The 12,805-nt window shown below is 39.6% G+C and overlaps 1 protein-coding gene across 3 annotated transcripts in view; it reads left to right on the top strand.

Moving 5' to 3' along the window:
- PTPN12 (protein tyrosine phosphatase non-receptor type 12) overlaps positions 1-12,805 on the top strand; it is a 147,507-nt gene that overhangs the window by 104,503 nt on the left and 30,199 nt on the right. For all 3 annotated transcript variants that reach the window (XM_048836452.2, XM_048836451.2, XM_048836450.2), the window contains exon 12: positions 2,819-2,904. In XM_048836452.2, the coding sequence (XP_048692409.1) occupies positions 2,819-2,904 (86 nt within the window). The remainder of the gene's footprint in view (positions 1-2,818; positions 2,905-12,805) is intronic.

Here is a 12,805-nt window from a genome sequence, read left to right on the forward strand (position 1 = left end):
GTTTAAAAGATAAATTGCTACTTAAAAGAGAAATTAAAATTACTTCTTAAAATATCAAACTTGTAGGATGTTCTATGGCTCCTAGTGTGCTTTATGATGAGTACAAAAGGAATGTCTGTTACAACAGGGTCCATGAAAGAGTGACTACTGGGAAAGACTTAATAAACTCAGTAATCCTTAACAAACACATGCAGCTTATGAATCAAACTATATATTTGAACTGTGGGGTTCAAAAGAAGCTTGTTTTGTATTCCTGATCAGGAAGCTTTAAATTGTTTACTTGTAATGTAGTGCTCCTGGGAATCTTGGCTCTAAAATCTTGAAACTCTGCTGCTTGAGTTTAGACACAAGTTTGCTAGCTCAAAGTCAGGAGCACATTCATAAACCTCTGTGGTACAGACACTGGGGAGGGGCAGAGAACCACACTGTAAGCGTGGATTACAGCTGAACTAGGAAGAGGTCTTGCAAAATAAGGCAGAGGTTCTGTGGAAATAGTATGTCATCATATAATTAGACATATATCCTGTGTCTGTAAAAGGGATCTGAATTAAGTTTGCACAGGCAACCTTAATTCTTGCATTTTCTAACCTTTTTGTGTGCTTGACTTTGCAACCTTAACATTTTTAATGTAGCTTTTTGTATGTAGTTAAAACATAGCAGCAAATACACAGATACAGTCTACTTAGACTAGAGCAAAGAAGATCATATAACATGTCTTCACTGTTGGTCTCAAATCTTCATCCTAGCTGACTTCTGTTAGATGTTTAGCTAAATAAGTTACCCATTTAAATAATGGTTTGTTTACATTTAGTGCTCAGTTTCTCTAGATAAAACACTGGTGGTTGGATTCATTTCCCAAAGGAAATTTATACTGTTTGTGTTTTGACTACGGTTCCTAGGCTGAGATCTGAAAAGATCTGTTCCCTGAACTTCAGTATGAAAATACTTTAACAAAGCATCCAATAATTCTGAATTGTTATCACCATTTAGATTTAATCTGAATACTTGTTGCTGTAGCAAATCTCTTTGATCAGGAAGGTAAATTCTGCATTCCCTTTAGAATTCTGATTTAGGCTGTTCCTCAAATCCAGAATGGGGCACACAAACATCTCATGTGAAAACCTTCTGGTGTTTTACCACTGCAATGCTGATAACTATCTTCTGGTAGGCAAGAGTCCTACCCAATAGGGGAGAGTGAGGAGTATCTTCAAGGTAGCAGTGGATTGCCATTGGGCCAGATCTTTGTCTCATTCAATAACCAGCATATTGGTTCATAAATATATTATTGGTTTTTAAATCAGTTGCTAGACTAGAGGCTGGTGGGCTAATATTCTTTGTCCTTACTGTTTTGAAGCAGATTCTTTTCTTTAAACTTCTCTACTGCTGGACAGTGCAATAACGTCTGTCTAAGAAAGCAGGCAAGTGGTTGGTTGAGGCCAATAATCTTTGATTAGGAAGGCTAGGGTTTTCTCTTAATACCTCCATCTGCCCTTCTCGTCAGAGGATGAAGTTAATGGAACTAGCTTTAATTTAGATTTAGCTTTAATTTGGAAATGCAAGCTTCCCAATGTTCTCACCAGTATGGCTCAGTCTCTTGCCAGGGGTGGAGGTACAGGCTCTGTCCAGTGTCAGTCCTTGTGTTCTCTTCTGGGGTTGGTACCAAAGATACTGCTTAGAAGTCAGGTATTCTAGTTGACAGGCAACCACATTATAAAAGACTGTCGACTATTTAGTGTATATAGGCCACGCACTGTCAGAAGGCAACAGTAGGTCACATGTGCCCTGGATCACATCTGACTGATGAGCTAGGAGTGATAGGCATATCAGTTGAAATTAATGTCATGTTTCTGGGAATAAATTACTTGTTTCTGGGATGCTGGCAAGGTCTGTTTGAAATGTCTTTTTAAAAGAAAATTTGCAAAAGTTAGCTCCAAGAAGATATTTTTTCAAAAATATTGTGTATTCCATTTTTAATAGTGTTAACTTCTGAACTTGCCTTCAGAATTGTTATACACATGTTTAAGGTAACTGTGTACATGAAAACTAATTGGATTTTTCTGTACCTGGTGCAGTTCTAGTTAGTTAACCTGAATACTAAATTTATTTAAAAAAAAAGAAAAAGAAAAAAAGTGGGAGGGACCATTTTCCTTCTGCAATGGCTTGCTGTGTAAGGCAGGAGAATATCTCCAACTTTATTTTTAAATACAAAGGGGTACTGTTAACTTGAAAACTAGTCACTTTAGGGAAAATGCATTATCTTGTATATTACTCCCTCCTATTGAATCCCCTTTCCAATTTGTGTTTTCCCTCTGTGGTTTGAGAGAGACATTTCCCCCCAAATAGAAAATTGATTGTACAAGGGAAACAGTGAGGTTCACTGTCCATTCCGTGCTGCCAAATACTTAAAGTAAATAGTATGAAAAATACTTCATTACTGAAGTGACAGATGAATGTGAGATTTGTTATACGTAATACTGAATAATGGTAAGTTTAAAAAAAAAATGTTCAGAAGTGGGTTCTAAAGTTAGTGTCCTTTAAAGTTCCCTGGCTCAATTCCCTCAGAGTGCTTTTTTGGGGAGAGGTGCTTTTATAAATAAAATGTATGTATAAAATGTAATTTATACTTAAATTGGAAGCTGAAGCAAGTGTAAGGTGGCTTAGTAACTTGCTATTGTCACCCCATGCTTTTTTCAAGTTTTGGTTTTGGGTCCTCATTCTGTTTCAGGAACATGTAGAAATGTATTAAATTTTAGTGATCATGATTCTTTCAACTTCGAATAAAATATAGTTGGATTTATTTATATATTTATTTTGACAGAATGAAACTAGTACAGAGAAAACTGTCAATTCTATAGATCTTGAGAAACAAGACTCTCCTCCACCAAAGCCTCCACGGACCCGCAGGTACTGTTCACCTTCTCAGTTTTGAGCTTAGAGAGTTATAAAGTTTATACTTAAATGACCAATCCTGTCTCGTTTGATATTTCTAATGGCCCATATTTTGCGTGAACAAATAGATTTTGTGCAAGTGTAACAAGTATTAATTTACATAATTCCAAAGGCAAGTTAAAATGTAATTTACACAGCAATTGTTCCACCTTGTTCTAGCAATTTGTCTTAGGACACTGAATAAAAGTCTTGCATCACAGCAACACCACGTGTGATATTTAACAGAAATCCTAACCTAGTCAACTGTTACATGGTCTCAAGATAATATACTTCAGAGATTCAGACACGTATATAATTAAATTAATGTTGAAAGTATGTTTTAATGGGGTATATTTTGACCTTTGAATGTATTTTTGCAAACTTTAGGGGGCAAATTTACTGTTTTGAGTGTTGTAAATCAAGTGCTGCTTCTTTCCTGTTTGGGCTGTGAAGAGTGTGTGCCTTGTTTTTATAGTGTGCATATAGTTAACCTCTTCCATGCTTCCCTTAGTATGGGGTATTAGAAACTCTTCAAATTATATATTTTTTCCACCCGCTCAAAAAAAAGAAACAAACAAAAAACAAACAAAAGAAACTTCTTAGCAAAGCCTTGTTGGCAAAACAAAAGAACTTTGGAATATGGAAGCCAAGCTATTTAAAGATTATCCAGAAAAAGTAAGGAAAGCCTTCAAAAAGGTAATAGTAAACTTTTTTGAATCACCATGGCTCAGATTTTTAAAGCTATTTAAGCATTGTTGCACTCAATATCACAACACCTAACTGATTTAGGAGTCTATGCATCATTTGGGATTTAGGCACTTAGGAGTCTACGGACTGGTCTGCACTGGGGGTGGTGGTGGTAGGGGGAATTGATCTAAGTTACGCAACTTCAGCTACATGAATATGTAGGTGAAGTCAATGTACTTAGATCTGCGGTAAGTTGACGGCTGACACTCTCCCGTCTACTCCGCCTGAGCCTCTTGCCCTGGTGGAATACAGGAGTCGACGAGAGAGCGCTCGGCTGTAGACACGATAAATCGATCCCCGCTGGATCGATCGCTGCCGGTCGATCCAGCGGATAATGTAGACAAGCCGTAAATCAGCAATATTATGAAGACTTTTAGGCTGCAGCTAATGTTCTGACTGCATAGTCATAGCAATAGAAGCATGTTGAAGGGAGGATGTTTTAGAGCTTCCCCTAAATTGTCTATTTACAAAACTAACAAAGACATTTACTTTGTCATATTTCCCCCGATCCTGTAGTATCTAATGCACACAAAAGCTATTATAATGCTATTTTTGGTTGTGTACAGTATATGCACAAACTTACATACAGTGTTGTCTGTTATACATTGATATTTAAAGGTTATATTTGTAAAGGTAAAAAGGAAGAACACTTTAATAATTAAGAGGAATGGTTTTACCAATTGACCTTTTATTCATTCCAAGAGAAAAAACTTAAAACTGAGAAGTTGGGAGACTGGATGTACAGATGTAAAATAGCTTGCAGAGACAGGCACACAGGGCTCTAGAGATACCTCCAGAAAAAAAGAGAGTGAAAGGAAAATATGAGAAATGGAGTGACTCTAAATAGTTAGTTTTTTGCTCCCTTTCTAGAAAGATAAACATAAGCAATTGGAACTTTAAAGCAGGCAATAGTTGGGAGACAGCATGAAGAAAAGATGGTGAAGGAAGACCTGATTTTTTGGGGGTGAGGGGAGACTCAGATCTACATAAGAGGCGTCACTCTTTTTTGGGTGAGGTGGGGAGTGTGTGAGCAGCTGAGACTTCTGAATAGCCAAATTTTTGGTGCACATGTTAGATACGTGCCTTGTTATATCTAATGTAATATACCAGGTAACTTTCTCTGGCACTTTTTCTAATATTTCCTTATTTTCAACAATATGTAAACAATATAATTAATCTCCATCTCAGAATTATCTGCATGTTGAATTGCTTAAACCCCCTTGTTTTGCTTTTTATTTTTCTCATACTTGTTTCTCTTATCAAACTAGTTTTAAATTGAAGGGTTCTAAGATTTTTTTTTTCCTTAAGGTCAGAAACATTTTGGTGAAATAATATGCAGTTTCTTGTTTTTAAAAAAAAAAAAATGAAAAAACGGAGGTACCTGATGATGACTGACCAGCAAATTTAGTACCTTTATTTTTAAGGGCATAAAGGAAGATACAGGAAATAACCAGTCAATGAATATTTTCTTTGCAAAATATTTAGACATATAATGGAATTAGTGACTGCACTTGTGAGGAAATGAAGCTGTTCAATCAACCAACTCATTTATAGAGTAATACTGATAGCATTTTTTGAAACATTTACTGTTTTGGTAGATACAGCATATATTTGGTCTTTATAAAATATTTTATATAGTACAGTATAAAAATGTTTTCAGTTGGTTAAATACCATAGCACAGATTAAAAATTGTATGACAGATGTTAGTTTTTACCATTAAAAATTAATCTGTTCCAAATGGAGTACCACAGGGTCAAGTCAATATTGGGGACATATACTATTTAATACTTTAATGATCTAGAAGAAGGCCGAAGATCAGCATTAATCATACTTGCCAGCCTCCAAATTGGAGGAATATTAAACATAAGGATGATGTATCCACACTAAGTGGCTTGGAGAGATTAGAACTGTGAGTTGTATACAGTAAAATGGGATTTAAGACTGAAGTCCTTTTGGCTGGAGAGAAAAATAGCATGTGTACAAACTGGAGATAAAAGCTGTCTAGAAACTAGTGAGTCAGAATGAGTGGAGAGAACATGTAAAATGCATCTGAGATCACATTGCAGTACTGTTAGAGAGAAGTTAATTCTGTTCTCAGAAATAGTGATTTAATTTAAAACTAGATCCACTTTGACTCTGCGTCGATAAATGATTGTTTCAGAGCTAGAATATTTCATGCAGTTTTGCGATCTACTTGAGGGTACCAAAAAAATGCAGAGGAAACCACATGAGTGGCAAGGAAATCTTATCAGGATTAGAAAATAAAATGAGATCCTGAGTAGGCTAAATTTAGAGTCTGGAAAGGATGTCTTACAGGAACGTAATCAGCCTAAACAAATACCTTCAAGGAAATAGAAGTGGAAAAAATGTTCACATTCTTGCAAGATGACATGGAAAGGGGCAATAATTTTAAGGCCCTTTTCCCTAAGACTGACCTACTTCTCTCCTGTCCCCCTTCTCTTATCCCCCACTTCAGTAGTTTGGACATTGGAGCTATTCTCAGAAGTGGTGGTTGTTTGGGAGAATATTATGTAAGAGATTTAGTGGGTAAAATAGTCCTGAAAAAGGTGTGGCATTCAGCTCAATCTGTGTGGTCTTTTCTGACCCCTGCTACTGTACCTTTGCATGACTTTTGGAGGTGGGACTAACTTCTGCCACTTCGTAGTTTCTTATGGTGGAGACAATTATTGTTGTAATGCTCATGGTGTGCCAGATGCATCCCAAATGCAGATGAAGATATAGTCCCTGGCTGGAGAACCTAAAATTTAAAAACCCAAATGGAGAAAACTTTACTTGTATGTAACAATCCTATCAGGGTGACACCCTCATGTCTGTCTTGTTATACTGTGTTGTCTTGTTATCTTGCACACTACTATCTTCCCTGTCTTTCTCCCACAACAATTCCAAATTTTAATTCCAGTGCCACTATGCCCCTTCTTTTCAATATTCTATTTCCTTCCTCCATATAGGTGAGACTAAAAATATTAATAAGATAAACAGACTCGCTAAGTGGGTTACAGACCTCTTGTTTCTGGATATCTCCTTGTAGAAATGTTTTTTAGGTGGGATTTAAATAGGGTGCAGTGGCTTTTTCTGACCAGTTCCACATTCCTAGTCTATTCTGAATAAATTGCTTGTTCAAGTATTTAGCTTCCTTCAGGAATATTGGTGGAAAATGTTTAATCTTCTTTAGATTAACATTTTTAAGACTTCCAGTCAAATGGGTACTTAAGAGAATATATTTCTAAAGGGGTTAAAAGCAAGCAACTGTTCTTACCCAAGGTAGTAACTTAAAAGGGGGAAAACAATAAGACCTTTTATTTTCTTTACGTAATGCTCTTTGAGATGACTTTAGAAAATAAGCAATCAAAAATTGCTCCTGTCTTTAACACTAATCAGCAAGCTGTAGGTTTTATAAATTCTTTATAGCTTTGCTTTTAAACAAACTGAATGGAAAACTTCACTAACTGTATGCATGCACCTGAGTAACTGTCTACATGTATGATATGCTCAATTAAGCAACAAAATTTGTTAGTGCATGAATGAATAGGCCATGGGATATATTTAATATGTTATGGAGCACAAGGCTTGAGTAATTTCAGAAACCCCCAAAAATTCATGAATGGTCCATCAGTCCAGGTTCTGGAGAATCTTTGGTTTTATAAATCTATTTACCTTTTTTAAAGATTCTTATCTTTCTGTGTTAAGTAGTATGATAAAAAATAACTCTGTGCTAGCTTTATTGAAGCAAAGAAACAAAATTACTCTTCAGAAATCTGGTCCTAAAACTGCTTTTTCTGCCCCCCAAGAGTAGTGGCATGACCATTGAGCCATCACAATTGAGCAGAGTTTCTCACTGTAGAGATGGAGGAAGATGGAGATGGCAGAGTGGAATAAGGAACTGGGCCAGCACATCAAATCCCTATCAGTCTTTACTTCTGCTCTAGAGCTATAGAACTCCTACTGCTATCACAAATTACCTGGATTTCATGTCCCAAAAATCTGTGGATGCATTTTGGCAAGAAGTTATTTTCTTACTATGGCATCCCACTAACATGCCCTTTTCTAGCTCTTGGCTCACATTCCCATATGACCCCCCTAATCATTCCTTTTCTCTGCACTTCACTCCCCACTTACATGTGGTCAGTGGTAATACTACTTACCAGTTTCTGATTCTAACCTTTTTCCTTCCGTTATTGCAGGGATATGTTTAAACAGTTTTTTTTATTCTTTAATTTTCAGTTGGCTTACCTATATATTTTCTTCTGTTCACTGTATCCAACTGTTACAGTTCTTGAATTTCCCCTCACGTACATAGTTTTTTATTAATGTTAACAGTTACAATAGCTATGGAAAAAGTTTGAATACAATTCCTGGAGTGGGTCTTTTTTATCTTAGCTCTTCCTGACTGATCATTCTAGCTTCCTCTGTTGAAGGTTTAGAGGTTTAATCCACTTGGGAGGGATTTCTGAATATGGCCTCTTAGAAGATAAAATAATGTGCTCTCTGTCAATTTAACTTCATATAACTGTTAGCCTGAGTTTTATCTGCGAGCATAAAAGTATAATTGTGCATTACATATTTTGCCACAGCAACCGTTGGTGTATTGCGATTGATAAAATTATAATAAACTTTCATATACATATTAATGGGGTGAGATGTTGCCAAGAGGATTTTTTTTGTAAAAGAAAACAGGCTTATACCGGAAATAAAAAGAAAATCCTTTAATGCTTCATTGGGTTGGGTGATCTTGGGATATGTCTACACTGTAGTGTAAGCCTGGGCTCAGACTCAGGCTAAAACCCTAACCCTTCCCCTTCAGTCTACACACAGATCTCTTGAACATGTGCTCTGACCCAGGGTCCCAGGACCCTGTGAGCATGGAGAGTTGGTCTGAACCCAAGTCAAGATGGTACCCAGGGTTCAAGCCCTATTGTTTTGTAGTATAGTGTAGGGATGTTTTGCAGCACCCCTCCTTTCCTGGACTCTGGTCCTTGGAGTCCACCAATAATATCCCACAATGCTATCGGCCCACTTCCTTTGTCCTCTGTCTCCCAAGAATGAGCAGTTGACTCCATGGAAATGGAAGCACCCGCCTTGTTCCAGTGCAGCAGTTTGGTGTTTAACCCCTCCATTTTATTCTGATTGCCAAGCTGCAAACACACCCTAGGAAAACCTTCAGTGTTTGCAATGGATACTGACCAGATGTCCCTTTACAAAGAGTGCTACGTCATGGTCATAGGAGCACAGCCAGATTTTGGTTAATCTCTGGTGCAGGGCCAGAAAAACTGGATTTTAGTAAGAGTACTAGGAGTGACCATGAATACCAGCTACTAGGAAAGAAGATGGTGGCACTGGAAACTTACCGGACTGGCGATCAGTGCAGAAAATGGATTAAGCAGCTCAAGAGTACCAGAAAACCAGAGACCACAAATGCATCTCTGGCTGCTCACCACCATCATGCCCATTTTATGAGGAGTCTGACTGGGTGCTGGTGAGTGCACTGAGTCATCAACTGTGTACGATGACCTGGTAAGCTGGGATGGCGTCCAGCTGGTCCCAGAAGCCAGCATGGAAATAAATAGGAGCCAGTAGCAGGTGCCAAATGAGGCAAATGAAGTAACAATATTGGTGAAACTGGTCCTAGGAGGCAGCTTTGCCACAGGAGCAGCTGCAGCACATCTTGAGGATGTACTCAGAAGAGCTTTTTTTACGCCCTCTTGGAGGAACACCCCACTGCAGAACTGGCAGCCGAAACAGAAGAGGGAGAAGCTACCCCAGAGCCAAGTAAGTTTCTGGGTCTATTTTTGTGTTTATTAATATAACAATGGGAGCAATTTCTACTGTAAGAACCAATGCAAAAGAGATCAGCCCTAGATAGAAGCATGTATCCATTAATGGCAGATTGCATGCCAGTGCCGTGACATCACGATGCCACCCTCGCCCACCACAGGGAATTCAAAGTAGAGACCAGGAAACACAAACAGTAAAACAAGCCTATAAAAAGAGAATTTTTACTGGGAAGGTGCACATTTTTTCTAATAAATTCCAGTTTGTTAAAATAATAAACTAATATTACTTTCCCTGTATGTATGTCGCTCAATACTCTGAGTTGGTAACAAGCTCCCTGAAAGGACTGAACTGTACGGTGGGGAAGAGGTTCATATGTAGTTCATTTCTTTTAAATGTGGTCTGTACATTCCATGGGTGATGAAACCACTAGTCCCAAATATGACTGGGGAGATTGAATTCAGTCCATAAATTTGCCAGGGGGGAGAGGGACTAGCTGTCTTTTTTCATGCAGTCCTAAAAGACTGTATCGGAAGCCATAGGAGGTCTGAAGCCATGTGGAAGCTAATGCAGCATCCTATTGATTCCCCCTTGAATTCTGACCCAAACCCATAGCAGGAACTCCAGATAGTTAGTCACATTTTGAGGAAAGGTATTTTTCAGGGCCACCTCAATAGTTCACCAGCCCACTCCATTTATGGATTTGGTGTTCAGTCACCATATGTATGAATACTTTGGTGGCATGCAATTTTTCTCACTGTGATTTAATCTGGCTGTGTCCAAGGAGCTTCTGTGGTCTGGAGAAGTCCTCTGCCAATATATTGACATTGAGTATCAAAAAGTAACATTTTCTATCCTTGAAATTCGAAAAAGACTTTTATTTGGTGCTCCTGCATAGTGATATTCAAGATCTGTGTCTTGTCCTGTTCCAGGCCTCTCAAACTCTACATGTTGCAATACTTCCTTAGCTTGCCCACATTGCAGAAGCCTGACTCGTCGTACCTTCGTAAATGGTTCCAGGAGGAAGTATGACTAATTTGATTGAAGTTCTGGACTGGGCCAATAAGTAGCATGAGTACCAAAGGCAAAGGGACTTGCGGCAAGAAGAAAGACATACTGAGAGGCAAGTGGACAGGCTTGGGCTGGCTTTGCAGCTTGAGGACAAGGTAGCAGCATGGAAACAGGCACTCTTCACGGTTCCTGGAACAAGAACGGCAGCTAAAGGAGGAAGAGAGAGCACAACAGAGAGTTGTTTGAGTGGCTGCTACCTCTAATGGCTGCACCATGGCCTTTGTCCCCTCCATGGTACCTTGGCCTGCATTCCAGGACCAGCTTGGACACCTCCATGGCTGGGTGGCCCATTCACTGGGACCCTATTAGTGACAGGACAGGGCAAATGTGTCTCATGCGGTCCTCAGTATTGAACCTCTCCCCCATGGACACCCCTGTCCTGGCTGCAAGTGTGTGGAAAACATGGAGGGTGTCTTGTATATAGTTCAACTATTTGCACTTGTTTATGCACTTGGCTCTTGGTTATTTTTAAAGCTTTTGGTGTTGCTGATTTGGTGTGCTAAAGGCAGCTGGCCTGCCAGGCAGCAATTTAATATTGTACTTTTCCAATACATGTCTGAAAATAAAGATTTTCATTTTGTAAAGAAATTTTATTGTCACAGCAACACATCATATACTAAAAATAAACGCATGGGAGATTGTATGCCAGAGGTGGGGAACCTTTTCTGTGTCAGGGGACATTGACCCATCAAAAAAAATCAGTGGCGGTCTGCATATGTTCAGCTCACTTGCATGGGGGACATTGAGGTTTGGGGCTTCCACACACAGCAGGGCAAGCCAGTGCTCGTGGCTCCAGCCCCCCCGTGAGCGTCGGCTCGCCCCACCGAAGGCGGGGGAAGCCCCAAGTCTCCCTTCCCGGTGGGTGAGTTGAATGTATGTGGCCTGCAGGCTGGATGAAAATGAGCGAGAGAGAGGTTCCCCACTCCTGTTCATGCAAAACCCGTGTCTCAATACAGCTATAAACATCAATCTATACTATTTTCCCCCTCCCGCCCCCGCATTTCATAATAAGCAGTCATGTCATTCAAAAGGACAGTACAGGGTGATCAAATCCCCTCCCACAAAAGTAATCAATGCTTACCCGATCCCCACCCCCAACAAGCACGTTCATAAACATACTATTCTCCCTCTGCCACTGGCCCTTGCCAGTCCATAATGTGGGAACACAAAGCATCCCTAATTTCTGTTGCCCCGGTGTATCCAGCTGCAGCTGTGTTAGGTGCACTTTGTGGCTGAGTGTCTGTCATATTTCCATTTGGGAAAATGGCTCACCTTTGGCTTCACAAAGATCATGAAGAACAGAGCAAGCCACAATAATGGTGGCTTTGGTGACACTGAAATCCAGACAGGTCTGTAAATATTGCCAGCAGGATTTCAATAGGCCAAACGCACATTCCATCACCACTCTGCACCTGCTGAGACTGTAATTAAACCTTTTTTTGCCAGGGCCTCTAAGATCAGGGTATGGTTTCACAAAGCAAAAAGGGACATGCTGGGTCCCTTAGAATAACAGTGAGTACCTGTTTATGACAGTCATGTGGTGGGAATAGTGTTCCAGCCTGTCTCAGTTGGTGGGAAAACCCTGGTGGTATGAACTTTTCCAGTGCAGTCAACATTGAGGTTCATAATTCAGCCTTTTGTCCACAAGGTCCTTCGTAACTATGGAGTAAGACCCTTTGCAGTTTATGAATTCATGTGCTCCTTGAGATGGGCACACGATGAGCATGAGTCCCAGCAATGGCCCCATTGCAGTTTGGAAACCCTCTGTCACACTGTTTGGAGTGGCTCATAACTTTGAGTGCCTACCTCAGGACAGACAGTCAAAAACAGGGCAGATACCCCAAACTGATGGTATGTTCTGTAATTTGATTTCACCAGCCCAGTAACAAATATGAACTCTTGGATCATTGTAGTAGTCTTACATGGAGTCACAGACAGACTGGAGAGCCCAAGGGGACTGTCTTGTCACCAAAAATCACAAAATATTCAGGTTGTTTCTAGTCCCAAGAGACCAGTCACGTACCCTAGATCTTACACCAAAAACAACACTTGTAGCTAATCCTGTAATAAACGATCTAAAAGTTTATTAACTAAGGCCATGTCTAGTGTAGACGTGATAAACTGATCCCCGATTGTTCTGCCGTCTACTCCAGAACTCCACCATGACGAGAGGCGGAAGCGGAGTTGATGGGGGAGCGGCTGCAGTCGATCCCGCGCTGTGAGGACGCGAAGTGATTCTAAATCTAAGATACATCTACTTCAGCTACA

The sequence above is a fragment of the Caretta caretta genome, chromosome 1, assembly GCF_965140235.1.
Source record: "Caretta caretta isolate rCarCar2 chromosome 1, rCarCar1.hap1, whole genome shotgun sequence".
NCBI classification, from domain to species: domain Eukaryota; kingdom Metazoa; phylum Chordata; order Testudines; family Cheloniidae; genus Caretta; species Caretta caretta.